The following is a 17,985-nucleotide window of genomic DNA, read 5'->3' as shown; positions in this document are numbered from 1 at the left end:
AGGCAAAACTTAATTCCTTCCATTCAAAATAATAACATATTCAAACCAGGCATAGTGGCACAAACCTCTAATCCCAGCACTCAGGAGGCAGAGGCAGGTAGGTCTCTGTGAGTTTGAGGCCAGCTGGTCTATACAGTGAGTTCCAGGATAGCCAGGGCTATACAGTGAGAGGAGACACTGTCTTGAACAAGCAAAAATGACAGCAAAAGCTGTGTTCATTCAACTTGATCACTTACTTCACTTTCAGCAAAATGCCTCTCTCCTTTCAGGCATAAGGAAGATCTTCTCAATGTCTTCTCATCTCCATCATCAAAAACTATTGAGGAAGTGAAAATGAAAGCAAGTGAGGAGCTTTTGTAACATGATGTCAGAAATCATTACAATTTCTGAGTGCAAATAGTCCCATTTTTAAGAATTACATTTGGAATTCACATTTCATGTTTTCTAACAAATAACTGTAATTATAGTTATTAGTGTGCTGGTTCTAGGAGAACACATCTTCAATAAATATATCCTTCTTGGGCCAGTGAAATGGCTCAGGAGATAAAGGAACTTATGCCACACCTGAAGACCCAAATTCACAATAGAACAGAAAATTGATTCCTGCAAGTTGTCCTCTGACCTCCATACACATGTTATGGCGCACATTCTCTCTCCGTGTCTCTCTGTCTCTGTCTCTTTCTCACATACACACACACACACACACACAATCTTAAAATTCCTTCTTGATGCCTGGAGAAATGGCTCAGAGGTTAAGAGCCCTGGCTACTCTTCTAGAGGTCCTGAGTTCAATTCCCAGCAACCACGTGGTGACTCACAACCATTTATAATGTGATCTGATGCCCTCTTCTAGAATGTAGGTATACAATGTAGACAGAACACTACATACATAATAAACATATATTTTTTAAACGTTATAACAAAATCCCTTCTTGAAGTAGGAAACAAAACAAAAGGTGGCATTTCAAGAGGAAACCATTTAAATACTAATCAGTCCCTCTCAAAATGGTAAAAGAAAGAAAAGCTGGCAGGCACCCATAGAATTACCTAAAATAATGGACGCTTACAAATTTATACATCATCTGGGCCCCAACAAAAATACCTGCATCTACATTACAGTAAGGTCCCTCAATTGAATATCCCCATATATAAACTGTACCACATAAGCTGCTGTGTAATAGGATGATCCTTTACAACAACGGGGGCTCCATCCTAGAAAAATTCCTTTCCCAGTTGTCATAATCATAAACCATTTCCAGATACTAGCAAATATTCGTTGAGGTGGTAAAGCTACACTTTGCAGATTTAAGGCACTACAAGGTTTGCTATGAATGATAGAGGTAATGACTCACTTGACTGTAATAATCATGTTACACTTTGAAAATTGCTGAAGATACAGAATACATGTTTATTTTATGATACACAGAATTTCAAGAAACTCTATACTCCTTAGAAATCTGACAGAGCATAGCTATTTCTAATAAAGTTACCAGATCTGAATTTTTAAGTTTTTAATTACATGTGAGTGTGTGTGTGCACGTGTACACACCCACCTACCCTAGTTAGGGTTACTGTTGCTGAAACATCATGACCAAAGTAACTTTGGGGCAGGGGTCAAAGGGAAGAGTTTATTTGACTTACACATCTACATCATAGTCCATCATTGAAGGAAGGGGACAGGAACTGAAGCAGGGCAGGAATCTGGAGGCAGGAGCTGATGTCTAGAGGTTATCACCTGCTCCATTTGGCTTGTTCAGACTGCTCACTTTCTTTCTTTTTCCATTTTTTCTTTTTGGTTTTCTGAGACAGAGTTTCTCTGTGTAGCCTTGACTATCCTGAAACTCACTCTGTAGACCAGGCTGGCCTCAAACTCAGAGATCTATCTGCCTCTACTTCCCAGCTCAACCTGCTTTCTTGCAGAACCCAGAACCAACTGCCCACAAGTGACCCCACCCACAATGGATTGGCTCCTCCCACATCAATTTCTAAGTAAGAATGTATCTTTACAGGCTTGCCTACAGCTCTATCTTATAAAAGCATTTTCCCAGTTGAGGCTTCATCCTCTCCAATGACTCTAGCCTGTGTCAGATTGACATAAAACTAAGTAGCACAGTGTGTATGCATATACCACAAATCAGAGGACAATTTGCATAAGTTAGTTCCATCCTTCTACCATACAGATACCATGGATTTAACTCTGTCTCATGTTTGGTGGTCCATACCTTTATCTACAGGACCACATTACTGGCCCTCAGCACTAGGAAAGCTGAGACAAGAGGTTTATAAGTTAAGGCCAACCTGTGAGTGAGACACACACGCACGCATGCATGCACGCACGCAACCTGGCAAAAACTTCCAAGGATAAATGATATCAGTCTGACAAGGACTAGGAAAACACATACTCTTGCACACTGACCATGGGAATAGTCAAGAAAGGCAATTTTCACTCTCAAGTTGAAAAGGACATATCCCTTCAACTTCTCTCTACTCCTCCGTTGACAGGGAAACAGTAGGATGATGTACACACACTAGACATTCATTCACCACTATAACAGCAAGAAAATTGGCAGAACAGAAATTGAAGAGAGTATATTCAGCTACTAAGAGAAATTGTGTTATGTCATAGGCTAGACAGCTAACACTACTGAACTACAATTAGAAATGGATAAGCAAGTTTCTGTTGAGATACACTTTGAAGTGGAAATAGCTAGAAAGCCAACTATACACTCTATATACTAAATTTCAAATTATATGTACATATGAACAGCTTAGAAGTATTTTTTAAGATATGGAAGATAACCAGTAAAAGTATGGCACTAGAGGGCTGGAGAGATGGCTCAGCCGTTAAAGACTAGGCTTACAACCATAAATACAAGAGTATGGCACTAGTAAAGAAAATTTAATCCAGGAAATGTAGCTCTAACTGCATTATTATAACAAATATTATATAACTGAAAATAAATTTTAATAGAAAATTACTGTCTTACCCACAGTATACCAACTTGCATCTGTCAGTTTATTGATAACAGCTTCCTGATAGGCACCATCAAGATTCTTCACTTCCACAATAGCTCCTACCTAAAATATTATTTAAATATTAGAAAAGCTTTTTAATGACAAATGAACCAAAAGGAATATATAATAATACTAAACCCTGTTTTGTTTTTTTAATGCATACATGGTGGTAAATGAAACAATTACTGGCTTGATTTGTGTTCAAGATGCCTGTAGTTTTACTGACTGCTAGGGTTCTGCTTCAGTCTGCCTACCTGTAATGTCACTGCTTACCTGCCACAGGGGCATGGCCTGCCCAGGACAGCCCTACCTCGTCCCTTCCTCTTACTCTTCCTCCCTCTCCCCTCTCTTCCTCTGCCTGTGTCCCCCCGACCTGGGGTACCCTTCCCAATTTCCTTCTCTCCGCATGCTCATTTAGTAAACTCCTCTATAACATAATATCTGGCATCTGGTACCTTATTATTACCTTATTATCTTATCATCTCATTGCCTTATATTAAACATAAAACTGGCAATATTTTTTTATCTATCATTAGTGAAAATGTCCAAGGCAAATACATCTAAGTATTACTAAGAATGCAGTTCTGTCCCTATAGCCCTGTAAAGGGTCTTAAGAACTCACGGGGTCATTGCAGCTCGCGGAGAGCTTTCCCATCCTCCCACCTTTCTTTCAAGGAAGCTGAGGATGGATACAAGTAATCAAAAAAACGCTCCTGAACGCTCCTTAAGGGTTAGACTGTCCCACTGCTGACAGGCATTTAAAGTTCTTTCTATCATATTACGAAAATGCTATGCTGGTATTTACACTTGCATGGTCCTTATAGTGATGATTATGATAAATTCCTTCAGAGAAGAGACCTTAACTCCATGGAGTGACCAAAGGGTAAGGAACAAAGGAAAACTGACAAGCCCGATGAGGAATCAATAAACACACTCAGTTTTTAAATCAAGAGTCTCATTATGTGCTATTTTCCTGTAAATTTGTTATTCAAAGAGTTTTGAGATTAAATGACCACCATTTTTAGTGATTTCCCGTAAGAGAAACATGAAACCACTGAGTACTAGGAATCCAAACAACGCACTTTCTCAACCAACCATAGGCTGGGTACCTAGATGAATCTTGACACTGACATTACTGCTTGTGAAACTAGAGTCAAATTACTTCCTTATTTCAGTTTTCTTTTCTGTAGAGCTGTTGTCAAAACTAACTACAACACTAAATGAAAAATGACTTGGCACAGCACTAGCACACATTAAGTGTTAGGTAAGTGATAGCCAAAATCATAACTGTACATACATGCCTTTGTCCTCTGGCCCTTGCAAGTGACAAATAGATACATAAAGTAGAAAATGATGGGATGTTTTTACAAGGTAAGAGGTAGTAATAAGAAACTTTTTTTTAATTCAAGAGTTTTAGAAGCCCATAGTACCAAGTAAGATATGTTTTCTGCAAAGGTCTACAAAATGTTTCTTCACTCTTCTTTAGTATTTCCTAAGATTCCTCAAGATCAAAGTGTGGGCATTTTCAGGCACAGCAGTTTCTCAAACCCCCTGTAACTGACGACTGGTATACAACAAAGTAAAGCTGAATGAAGAACAGTTGGATCAACCTCTCAGTTACTGCAAAAGATTTAATCTGCCAGCAGGTGGCTCCAAAATCAAGAGCTCTGGGTTTTGTTTTAATTTTCTTTCCTCTTTCCTGGAAGACACATTCTCGCAGTAAAAGAAAATACCTGAGTGAAAGCAGTCAACGCCTCCTTGATGCTCATTTCATTTTTAAACACAGATTTCATTTCAGATATGATTTAACACTAAATATATTGCAATTAGTCTTTTAGGGGGAAACTACAGATTGAGTTAATAAAGAACAGCCAGTGAATTAAAAGAATCAAGAATCAGTCTCCAATCAAAACTGAGAATAATGCTGACTCACCTTCAGTGGGCCTTTTATGTGGTCATCCTGAACTTCCACTGTTGAAGAATCATGTCTAAAGGTCACCTGAAAATACGAATCCAATTCATCACACACCAAAACCAAACAAAAAAATATTAGCTCATGTGTGGTTAAATAATACAAACTAAATAAAGACCACTTAATCTAAATAAAAGACCAAACACTAAACAGATTAATAGAAAAATTGTTTAAACTTTTTAAAAATGAAAATAACCACTGACAGACACCACACCTACAAGTCTAGATTTTCCACTCATCATCCTGTATTTTACCACTTAATACTTAGCTGTCAACTTCTTGTCCTTAAATGTTGAGGGAAAGAAGATATAATGAGCATGGTCCACAAGGAATTGAATCATTTTGTGAAGGACTAATTTAATAGTAAGCAGTGAACACAAATTTGCTTTTTCTGCTTTTTGTTTTGGATTTTCGAGCAAGCCTCACTATGTAGCTCAGCCCAGTCTCAGTCTTCTTAGTGCTGAAATTACAGGAGTGTAATTTCACCACACCCAATGGCCACAGCAGTTACTCAGAACTAAGCAACAGATACAAGGCTCAAATTTTTACCTCCAAGGTTGTGGATAGTAGCTCAGAGGTAGAGGAAAGAAAGAAAAGAAAGACAGAGAAAGAGAGAGAGAAAGAGAAAGAGAGAAAGAAAGAAAGAAAGAAAGAAAGAAAGAAAGAAAGAAAGACAGACAGACGCAAATTCAATCCCCAGCATGGAGAAGAGACACAGATCACTCCCCCAAAACTCTTTCCCTCTTATTGAAAAGAAAGTCAAAGCACATAAAGGGTAAGTAAATGCTGCAGGATCATACAACTAGATCATGATAGAAAGATTCAAGCACTTGTAGTCTTTCCCAGAACTTTCTGTACTTTGTATCAGGACTATGGAAATCAGAGGATAGGAAAATACTTTTTCCTATTTAAAAAATACCATGTAAAAAAAAAAATTTTTTTTTTTAAGTTGGACACAGTGACACAGTAATCCCAGCACTCAGTAAGGTAGAGACAGGCGGATCTTTTTTAGTTCAGAGTCAGCCTGGTCTACAAAGTTGAGTCCTGGACAGCCAAGGCTATATAGAGAAACTCTGTATTGAAAAACCAAAAAAAAAAAAAAAGAAAGAAAAAAAATTTTTTTAGATAGATTTCACTATGTATCCTTAGCTGACCTTGGAAGTCCCTATATAGACCAGGATGGCCTTGAAATCAAAGATCTGCTTACCTCTGCCTCCCAAGTGCTGAAATTAAAGTCAATAAGACAAGAAATTTTTAATAGCTGGTAAAAAGCATCATAGGCCAGCTTTGGTAATACATGCCTTTAATTCTAACACTCAGGAGGTAGAGGTAGGAGGATCTCTGTGAGTCCAAGCCCAACCTAGTTTGCACAGGAAGTTCTAGGACAGCTAGACACAAAGACCCTGTCTCAAAACAAATAAAAAGTACCAATTCAATACTGACATAGTTCTTTATAAAAAAGAATTCTATAAGAACTGTTTTGTACCCACAGCATCCCACGTGTTTTAGTGGCACACAAAAGCAGGGTTAAGACTAAATGTTAACACTAGAATCCCAACATCTACAGATACTGCTTCACGTGGGATAAGTATCCAACAGATGAAAGCTAACAAGGAAATTTATCACCAAGTCTACGTAGAGTGTATGCACTTAATTTGTTTGAGACAGTGTGTCTCTATGTAGCCCTGACTGTCCTGGAACTCCCTATACAGACCAGGCTTATCTAAACACTCCGAGATCTGTCTGCCTCTACCTCCCAAGTGTTGGGATTAAAGGCATGTGCCACCTTACCTAGCCATATACATTTAAAAAGAATATTTATTTACTTATTTATAGAGTATTCTGCCTCTATGCCAGAAGAGGGCACCAGATCTCATTATAGATGGTTATGAGCCACCATGTAATTGCTGGGAATTGACCTCAGGACCTGTTTTACAACAGCAGTGCTCTTAACCTCTGAGTCATCTCTTCAGACCCTTTGTATTCATTTTTTTTATTTGTTTTATATTTTTAATTATACATCTGTGAGTAAATGTTTGAGTGTATGAGTATATGTGTGTGTGTGTGTGTGTCTGTCTGTCTGTCTGTCTGTCTGTCTGTCTTCAAGAGTTACAGATAGTTGTGAGCCACCCAACCTGGATGCTAACCTGGGTTCTAGGAATCAAACCCAGGTTCCCCTGAAAGAGCAACAAGCATTATCTACTCAACCACCTATCCTGCTGCCCCATATCCACTTTTAGCTCATTATTAAATGTTTTAAGATAAATTAGGGAAACCATTAACTTTGAATTATAAATTTGGGGGTTCCTAAAAAAATTCAAAAAGAAGTTCCATTGCCTATTATATGGCCAACATGTCCTACGCTGGCAACATAGGAAGTAAAGCAAAGCACTGGCAGCCTTGTCTTTCTTTCACATCCAGAAGAACAGGATAGCTATGTCTCATCCCCTGGGTCATTTGTTACACAGCTAGCTAAGGGTGATCTGAGATCACACCCAGCCTATGTTTTTCAAGCCCAGGCATAAGCTCTGAGTGACAATGCTCCTGCCCAAAGAACACACTTCTTTTTGGCATAGGAATGCTATCCCTGAGCTAAGGAATCACTCCTCCACCAGGAGGAAAAAGGGGTTTGCCAAATTCAGTATCATATATCCTAGAAGTAGCCCTAAGCAAATAAACGATAAAATTGATAAACGGTTTTTCATTTATCCCGTGAATGATGCTGACAAGTACCACTGTGCTCAGAAAACAGAAATGTACAATGCCAGAATAGGAAATGTCAATGTAAGAACATCCACCTAAGCACATTACAAAGCAACTCCAGTTACCAGCCTGTGAAAATGAAAGGGAAGGTGGGTCCAAAATGGGCATCCTTCAGGTTCACAGTTAATTCAGAGGCCTTATCGCATAGATTTTAGCCAGGGTAGATATCAAAATTACCCAGGAAGCTTTAGCACATGCTTAAGAGAGAAACCCACACAACACACACAGAACTCCTCAGGGGAAATATACCTCTTCCACTTGGTTAATTATTCAAATCAATGGTTGCATGGTTATCTGCTCATCTACATTGTACATCCTCCTGTCTCCACTCTCCTTCCATCTAATGGGGTCCCCCAAGTTGTGCCACTCAGTGCATTACTGGCAAGTGGGTAGGAACTCACAACTCTAAGATGTTTCACTGGTCCTCAGTTTTTACTGTCCTGTGGTTTTCAAATATAAAGGCACGTTTCTTCTATTAAGCACTCATGGTCATTCTTTCACTCATCTACTCGTACTTCGTGTTGCTATCATTAAGCCCAGGGCCTTGCTCAAGGCAGATGTTCTACGACTAGGCTACAAATCCAGCCCCTTTTGCTGTTTTTGAGATGGAGGATCTCACGATGCTCTCCACATTGGTCTCCAATTCCTAAGCTGAAATGATCTTCCTGCCTCCACCTTGTAAATGGCACCAGAAGTGCACCTCACTAGTATTATAGTTAATTTCTTTAAAAAAAAAAAAAAAAAAGCAATTAAATTTATATTTTTCCATTAACTGAGCCAAAACCCAAGTACTTCAGAAAGATTTCAAAAATGGCAGAGGGTCAAGTATTAGGTGGTATACACCTACAATTCCAATATTCAGAATGTTGCAGTTTGAGGACTACTATGAATTCAAGGCCAGCTATGAGTTCAAGGCCAGCCTGGACTACATAGCAAGAACCTGTCTTGAAAAATGGAGGAAGGGAGAAAAACAAAAGGATAAGCTGGAAATAGAAGTAGAAGGTAGAATATTTGCTGAGTATTCTCAAGGTCCAAGATTCCATCTCAGGATCACAGGAAGGGCGGCAGGAGAGTGTCAATACTGATGTTTTGCTGCAGGGGAAACTTATGTAGCCCTGGCTGGCTAGAAACTTGATATGGAGACCAGGCTGGCCTCTACCTCCCAAAGACTGGGACAGAAGGTATGTACCTTCACATCGGCCATCGTTTTCATATTTTAAAAACTAAAGAATCAAGTTAGATGGTTTCTAAGGACCTTTCTAATACTAAAATAACAATCCAAAGAATCAAGTCCACCTGAAATTATATTAAAATTATAAGCTGCAATAAGCAAACTTAACTCCAATTTAAATATTTTTTAAAACCAAATATTGTTTAGTTTAGTAATGGTTTTTTAGCCAACATTTTTAAAAACTCATTTTACATAAAGATAATTTTAGATTTTATGTATCAAATATTTAATGACTATTAAATTACAATTAATACTGTACCTTGACTTTGACAAGTCTTTTTGCAGTCTTGATCTTGGCTTCACAAAAGGCTCCTCTGTACTTGGCACTCACATCAGTGCCCACTGTCAAATAGGGAGGGTCATCAAGGGCCTGAAAATGCAAAGAGATATAACCCCAGTTAGCTGCTTAATATTTTCCCTGCAATCAGGCTTCAGAAGACATCTAATCTTCTAACAGTAATTTAAGCCAGAACAGCAAAGTGTACTTTTAACAAGCCAGCTATAAAATATAATAAATTAAAAGTAATGTGTTTCCTAGATTAATTAAATATACATCACATAAAATAAAGACTTTTCTCATATTAAGCACATGTCCTCTAAGATCATTTGCAGATACAGCCTTCCATTTAAGGCTCTTGCCACTTTATTCATCCATTCATTCATTCTTTTACTTATTATATTATGTAGTTATTATACAACCACTGAATGTTAGCTAGCAGATCTTAAACCTCAAAGCACTAGCAAATATCTTCTAACAGGCTGTACTTTGTAGCCATCCAGATTCAGGATAGTTCTGTTCTTTATCTACAGGGCTCTATGATAGAATATAAGATGTACATGTGTACCCAACTATTGCTGAAAACCACATAAAGTAATCCAGCATGCACTGTGCCTTAAACTACTAACAAGGTGTTTCAATATGCGCTCTTCTGCTTTAAATACACTGCTCACTTGTGGTTTTAATTTTATTGGTTCTTATCTTGCTGCTTTGATTTTTTTATAGTAGGTTGCCTTTCTGCACTGAATTTTACATTATCAATCCCATAACCAAAGAAAGATTATGTAAGAAGCTTTTACCCAAACTATTTTACAAGAAGTACTAATAACCTAAGAGGTTCACCAAAAAGGCACCAAAAGTTTGTGGAAAAAAATCCATTACTGAATAATCCCTCTGCCTCCTCTTTTAAATAGTCATAAATATGCTTAAAAGGTCTAAGAAGTCCTACAATAAAGACAAATATTCAAAATGTTCAGCACATCCCAATCTATTTGTCCATACTGTTTTCCTCTTAATATCATTAACATCCTTCAAAAAACCATGCAGTACAAAATACTGTCCTAAGCACAGACACTCAGGTCACCTGCTACATGAAGACTTTAATCTAAACTCGTCCTAGCTAAGGCATAAGGAGCAATCTATCTCAAGGGAATACAGAGATTCCTATGTACAACCAAGTATTTGCTAGTGCATCTAAGATTTCTACAATGCCATTCACTTCTGGTTACAATTAGGTCTACATGTGCTCCAGAACAGCTATGAAGACAATCCAACATAACTTGTAGATGACAGAATCTTATCAAAATATCAAAAGTTAGACACCAATATATTTCATGACCTTAAAAAAAAAAAAAAAAAAACAGTCCACAGCCACACCACCCTGAACACATCCAATAATCATGTCTAATCCTGGAAGCTAAGAAGGTTAGTTCTTGGATAAAAGACTGCCTGAAAATACCTGGTGCTGTAGGCTTTTAAAAAAGAAAAGAAAAACAAAAACAAAACATCCCACAGCTCAGGCAGGCACTAAATTCAAGAACCACTTTTCTCAGCCTTTCAAGCAGAGATTAATGTGTCTGTTAATATGTGTGTGTGTGTACACATATATATACATATATATATATATACATATACACACACACAAACATATATATAGTGTTGTTGTTTGTTCTTTGAAACAGCTCTCTCCCTATATAGCCCCTGCTGGCCTGGAACTAGCTATGACAGATTCACCTGTCTCTGTCTCCAGAGTGGCTGGAATGAAAGACATGCACCACCATGCCCAGACTGCAAAATGTTTTTGTTTTTAATGCCAAACTTTAATGCCAAAGTGTACGTTTTTAATTTAAAAAAAAAAAAACTTTTAGCATGCATGCTAAGTTTGCACATGTGTGAAGATCAAAAGACCATTTGTGACAGTCAGGGATTTTGTTTGTTTGTTTTTTCCCCCACCAATCATGTAGGTTCCAAGTCATAAGGCTTGGCAGCAAGCATCCTTACCAATATCCTTTTTTAAATTAGAAACTGTCTATTAGTCAAGCTGTACATTTAGGCTGTAATAAGAGTGTGGCCTCAGTGAAAGAGCCATTTCTTTATTGCTATTAATGTTTTATAACTTAGTAACTTTCTGTTGCTTTTTCCACTTTCCTACTGTTTATATTTAAGTGTTTTGACTGCATCCATGTCTGTGAACCGCATGTGTTCAGTGGCCACAAAGGCCAAATGAGAACATCAGGTCCCCTGAGACTGGAATACAGACATTTGTGAGCCACCATGTAGGTTTTGGTACTCAAACCCTGGTTCTCCAGAAGAGCAGCTAGTATTCTTAACGATCTCGCAATAGCCTTATTTTACCAAGAATAAGGAAAGAGGTGGTGTATGTGTATCCTTTTTAATAATCATTACAGAACACACATATGAAATCATGGTGTATCTTGAACACAATCTCTATAAGTTGACTATTTTTAAATTAGGAAAATCTTTAAGGAAATTTCAGTTCATTTTGTGGTTAAGCCGAGTAAGGACAGTCTTCATGACTCTATCACAACTAACAACCTGCATTAGCAATGCACCCTCCCTACCGTGCTAGCCAGTTACATTTCATTTCAGAGAGAAATATTATCTAACTAAAAACTAATGAGAAGCTCCAAGTTATAAGCTATAGAATAAGTCAATTAAAAGCTACCCAGTTAGAGCTGGGGAGGTGATTCCCAGAAAATGCAACCCAAGAACCAACCTAAGTACAGATCCTCAGAATCCACATGAAAAGTCCGACAAGGAGGTGCCCACCTGTAATCCAAGCCTTAAAGAGGATGGAGACATTCCAAAAGCTACTAACCCCTGATGTGCTCGGGGTTAGTAAGGCAGATGTCAACCACACACCTCTCTACATGCACAAGCAAACTGCACACAGTGCATGCGTGCGCACGCGCGCGCGCGCCCACACACACACACACACACACACACACACACACACCAATGCTTATCTGTACCTACACAGAAGTAACTAAATATTTAAGAAGCAAGCTTTGGGGGCAGGTAAGATGACTCAGTGGGTAAAGATGCTTATACCAAACCTCATAACCTAAATTCAATTCCGGGACCCACATGGTGTAACAAGCACACACCTACAAGTCTACAAGGTATTCTCTGACTTCCACAAAAGCATCATAGTATATGTGTGTGCGTGCTCGCTCTCTCTCTCTCTCTCTCTCTCTCTCTCTCTCTCTCTCTCTCTCTCTCTCTCTCTCTCTCATGAAGAAGGAAGGCAGGAAGGAAAGAAAGAAGGAAGGAAAGCTTTAAAAGTTTTTTTAGCCAAACAGTAGTGGCATACACTTTTAATCCCAGCACTCGGGAAGCAGAGGCAGAGGCAGAGGCAGAGGCAGGTAGATCACTGAGTTTGAGGCCAGCCTGATCTACAGAGTTACAGGACAGCCAACTCTACACAGAGAAACCTTATCTCAGAAAACAAAATGCTTTTTTTAGTTTCATTTTACTTTTTAATAGCAGCCCACTAAAATAGGTTGGGGAAGACAAGTATCAATTCTATTTTGCACATCATAGCAATTGTCTTTAAAGTGGCAAGCTCAGGGGCTGTAGAGATGGCTCAGAGATTAAGAGCACTGGCTGCTCTTCCAGAGGTCCTGAGCTCAATTCCCAGCAACCACATGGTGGCTCATAGCCATGAATAATGAGACTTGGTGCTCTCTTCTGGCTTTTAGGCATACAGGTATGCCAAACATATACATAATAAATAAATCTTTAAAGTGACAAACTCCATGTCTCTAAAATGAAAAGTGAATAGAGCCAGTAGATAAATTCAAGCCTTGTGGTGTCACATCCAATTTATACATGTGTGTTATGTGTGAGTCCATATATAGGAACAGATATAGTTGAACAACATTTTTGCAAAATATGCTCTTCTGGTGGGCTTTTGAATTTTTAACAGATCTCTGAATACAGCTGTAAGAATGTCAAACACTGCTGGTATATTTTCATTAACATTCACATCAAATACGAGCACCATTTCAACCAGTCCACAAGAGATTCATTGGTGTGGGCTTATCCACACCAAAGCCTATATGATACCCTCATGAGTTAGAATCCACACTAGCAGCATAAAAGAGTTAATTCTTTAAAATATCAAAAAGGAATCTTGTCTTGAAAAGTTTTATTTTCCTTACTTCAAGCTAAAACACATAATTGTTATAATAAAAAAAAAGAAGTTAAAACAAAAGCAATAAAAAGTTAAATTAAACTGCATTAGGAAAACTCTTAGGATAATACATGCAAATGAAAAATAAATATAGACCCTCAACAAAAACACAGGCTAGGCAGCAATGACCTATAAGCACAAGCATAGGAAAAGCAATGATTTGTGTTTTGCTAGTATTCTGATTCTATTTTCCCCAATTTTCTTTCTTTTTAAGACACGGTCTCTCTACATCGCCTAGAGCTTGTGGTCCTTCTGCCTCAGCCCTGCTGGGGGCTAAGTTTACAGACTTGTGGAATACAACCATCTCAATTCTATTTCCTTTGCCATCACTCTGGGCAAGGTACTTTCTGTTTCTAAACTCTCCTTTGGTTTAAGTGTTTGAATGTTAAGTTCATCTGTCTAACAACTCTACAGGCACAACGGCTATAAAGACAGTCAAAATCTTTGAGCTACGTTAAGACGTACTTAATCGTAACTATATAACTAATATTGTTAAATATTATCTAAAATATAAATGTGATTCTCTGAAGACACCCAAGTCACATCTCTAATTGACATGGTCAGACTGTCATAAGTAATGTTAGCAGAGCAGAGGCAGTAATCTCTGGATCTATCACTAGTTGATTAAGCACAGAGGCCTTAATAGCACCAATTCAAGGTCCTATTAAATCTACCTAGCCTTTAATTTATATATCAGAAAATAAAGGCATTATCAGAAAGAACTGAGGCCCAAAGTAGTTAGCTACTAACTATCATTATAAAGCTTTCCATGTGGACACATCAGAAATCACCCCAGTACAAACTCAGATGTGGCTGCCTCCTTTTTAACTTTATAATATTCCAGAAGCAAACCTCACTTGAAATGATTGATCACCATAAATTGGTGCAAATTCAAAGCCGAATCACTTTGTTCACTTGGTCAACTAGCAATAATACTAGTCAGTAGTTTTTAGTACTAAGTGTAATGATAAAGTTCAATATAATTGATATGTATGAGTAACTTTAAAGTGTTACTTCATTACTTCTAGAGAAGTAATCAAAGACATATTATAAACAGAACAGCACATGAAACAACGGCAGTAGGCACTGTTAAGCTATGGGAAAGGAGTAGGATAGAATGGTATGTGAATGAAAATATATTGATCAAAGTCTATTTCAAAGGAAAGCTATCACTAAGCATGGCAATGCACATCTTTAATCCCAGCACTCCACAGGGAGAGACAGGTACACTTCAGGGTCTGAGGTCAGCCTGGTCTACAGGGTGAGTTCCAGGCCAGCCAGGGCTATGCAGTAAGACCCTGCCTCCAAAAAAGGAAAGAAAGGTTTCTTTTTGTTCATCTCTAAATTGGCATATATTCTGCCTTTTAACTGTTAAGGAACACTCCAAATACACATACATACATGGGGGAGGGGCTGTGAGACAGACAGAGACAGAGAGAGTACAATATCTCCTGCACATGACCTTAAACTGGTAGCAAGCCACCAACAACTGTCCCATCTATTTCCCTTAACATTCTCCCTTAAACATTATTGGGTTTGTCTGTCTCTTTACCTTTACTATTTTAAATCATTTGTCACCATGTATTATGTTGAACAATGAATTTCATTTTAATGTTTCTACATATGCATATAACATGCTTTGGTTAATCACGTTCATCCCTCATTTCCCAAACTTATATCCATGCCCTTATTATTTCTTTTTTAAAATTCCAGGTGTTGCATTAATAACAAAAAAATCTTTTCTGTATTCTCTTTTCTGGGTCTCTCTCATTATGTTCTGGAGACATGACTAAGCATAAGGATCTGCATTCAGATCCACCACACACATACAAAGCTGGATATGGTATATGTGACCCCCAACACTGGAAGGGGCAGAGATGCAGACCCCAGGGCTCACTCATTGCTCAGCCAGTCAGGTCACAATGACCAGAATTCCAGTTCAGAGAAAAACTTGTTTCTCAAAACAGTTGAGTGGAGGGGCTGGCAAAATGACTCAGTAGGTAAAAACACTTCCCCACCTGGCAAGCCTGGCTACCTGAATTCAATCCTTAGAAGTCACACTGGTCGGGAAAGAGGACTGACTCCATGAACTTATCCTCTGACCTCCACATACCTCCCTGAACCGTACATACATATATAAAGTCACTTCTAATTAAAAAGCATTTATAAGGTGAAATCTACTAAAGAATACACCCAACAGCCAGGCATGGTAGCACACGCCTTTAATCCCAGCACTCAGGGACGCAGACGCAGGATCTCTGTGAGTTAGAGGCCAGTGTGGTCTACAAAGCGAGCCCAGAACAGCCAAGGCTACAACAGAGAAACCCTGTCTTGAAAACACGGCCCCCCCAAAAAACCCACCCAATATCTAATCTGTCCTCCATACATGTACATATGGTAAGTGCATACACAAGACACCTATATCGCACACTTTTAAATTAGTGAGACAGTATAAAATATTAATTAAGAATAGATCACCAATCTCTCGGGGGGGGGGGGCACAGGAGGGGGGGAGAACTCAGTGATAAAATTGATGTTTTGTTTAGTTCTATCCACTCAGCACCCTCCACCCCCAAAAAGACAGATTCCTGAATGAAATGCCTAGGTTCATAGCTACCACTTTAGAGTTAAAAAATACTGAGTTAGGACCTCTTTGGCTCAGGAATAGTCACTGCCTCACAGACATGGTAAGTACATACTATATCTGCAGTATGTAGAACATGCCAAATATATAATGCAAAATACAGACTAAACAATGTACATCCTTAAAGGGAGAGGTTTGGTCATTATATAAAGAGCAGATGTCATTAGTTCTTTCTCGCACCCCACCCCCACCCATGTGTGTAAATGATTCCTTTAGAAGAGTTCTAATAGGAAGAGTTGCCAGGTCTCCATGAGGTTGATGCCTAATGAAGTGCACCATGATCCATTAGTGCAGCGGAAGTCAACCAAGTCTGCACAGCTATTCTGAGACTAATGTACTCTGATCCAAAGCAGACACACACAAAGTATGTCAGTAGGTTAGCCAAGATTCCTCTGACTAGAAGGACTGACAATTATGCAGATATGTGTCTATATAGTCAAAAAGAAAATCAAAAATCTCTTACCTTCCTTTTGTGTTCTGTTTCTCAGATTTTGGTCAATAATACAGACCAACTCAGAGGCTAAAAATAAGATGTTTTTGAGTAGTGCCTCCACACCACAAAGGAAATTAAATCACTAAATTACCATCCCTTTGTTTAGCAAACAGAACAGTTTTCCAGTTGCTAAGGCAACAGCTATTTCACCGTTACTCCATGTTGCTTAAACAACTGTTTTTCTAGTCAATCTACCAAATGTCCTAACTAGCAACCCCCACCCCCTCCCAAAAAAAAAAAAAAAAAAAAAAATCAGTTCAATTCCATGGGAACATTAACAAAAGCAATTTGAAAATTCACTAATGGTGGCTAAAGCCCTTCAAAGTGTCAGGGAAGCCACCACATAAGTGCATAAAGGAACCAGCCTCTCTACTGTGCCTCCAGGCTGCAGTTCACCACATGACGTGCTAGAACAACAGCTCAATCCGCTCTTGAACCGGCTAGGTAATGCTGATACTGCCTAGAAAACATTTGGTTAGTAAGATCAATGATTTAAAACACAAAAGATGCTACAAGACATTTTACTAAGGTAGTTTCTTAGGAAAAGAAGGGGGTGCATTTAAATTGGTTACAGTGCTGATGCAAGTAGAATCAAAAAAACAAGAATATTAAATTTGATGCTAAAAACATAGTAATAAATAGACTTACACATACAAAAATGGCAGTATATCTGTGAAAAACAACTTATTTGAATATGGCAATCCCAAGGAGGCATATGAGTAAGAATCCATCTGTGTGTTGTAGGTATAGTACTGAAGAACAAAGTTTAAATAAGATATACAATTATTTTAGAAAACATATATAGAAAATAAAACTACAATCTAACTTATAAATCTTCTCTGGGCCATGCCCACTCTCTTCTGTGGTACAAAATCATGGGTTAATTAGGGTAAAGTATAGGAAGGCCCAGGGAGGTACAAACAAATGCTGAGTATACAAGGCTGTGAAACGAGTGACACACAGAGGCACATCCTGGCTGTACAGCTAAAAATATGGGTGCAGCTGAGTAAGGCTAGGTGAGCAGCACAGCTGGAAATTTTGCAACAGTGAAGACAGTCAAAGGTTACAGAGGAAGGAAAAAAGAGGGCGGCAAAGTACTGGATTAGAACTGGCAGTCTAAGAGTCTGTGTTCACAGTGTATAGTAAGTACACAAAGAGAAATATAAATGTACACTAATGTGGGGAAGGAATATGTGTGTGTGTGTACATACATAAATTCTATTTATTGTATTTCCTAATTCTGTTCACCAAGAAAGCCCAGGAACTAGTGACAGATAAGCTAGAGCAGAAGGGAACTTAACCTATCCATGCCATCCACAGCCACTTCTAAAGCATGCACTCTCTTAGAGGGGAACAAGAATCCTTAGAGGCGGG

The 17,985-nt window shown here is 38.4% G+C and overlaps 1 protein-coding gene across 1 annotated transcript in view; it reads right to left on the bottom strand.

Moving 5' to 3' along the window:
- Nucleotides 1–17,985, bottom strand: part of Arid4b (AT-rich interaction domain 4B) — a 118,872-nt gene that overhangs the window by 64,274 nt on the left and 36,613 nt on the right. Inside the window, exons 3-6 of the mRNA XM_051167913.1 lie at nucleotides 9,241–9,351; nucleotides 4,949–5,014; nucleotides 2,988–3,078; nucleotides 237–316 (exon numbers count right to left, since the gene is read on the bottom strand). Of these exons, the coding sequence (XP_051023870.1) occupies nucleotides 237–316; nucleotides 2,988–3,078; nucleotides 4,949–5,014; nucleotides 9,241–9,351 (348 nt within the window). The remainder of the gene's footprint in view (nucleotides 1–236; nucleotides 317–2,987; nucleotides 3,079–4,948; nucleotides 5,015–9,240; nucleotides 9,352–17,985) is intronic.

The sequence above is a fragment of the Acomys russatus genome, chromosome 3 (assembly GCF_903995435.1).
Source record: "Acomys russatus chromosome 3, mAcoRus1.1, whole genome shotgun sequence".
In the NCBI taxonomy this organism is placed as follows: Eukaryota; Metazoa; Chordata; class Mammalia; order Rodentia; family Muridae; genus Acomys; species Acomys russatus.
The sequence above is the reverse complement of the archived record's forward strand: the minus strand, read 5'-3'. Positions and strand labels throughout refer to the sequence as shown.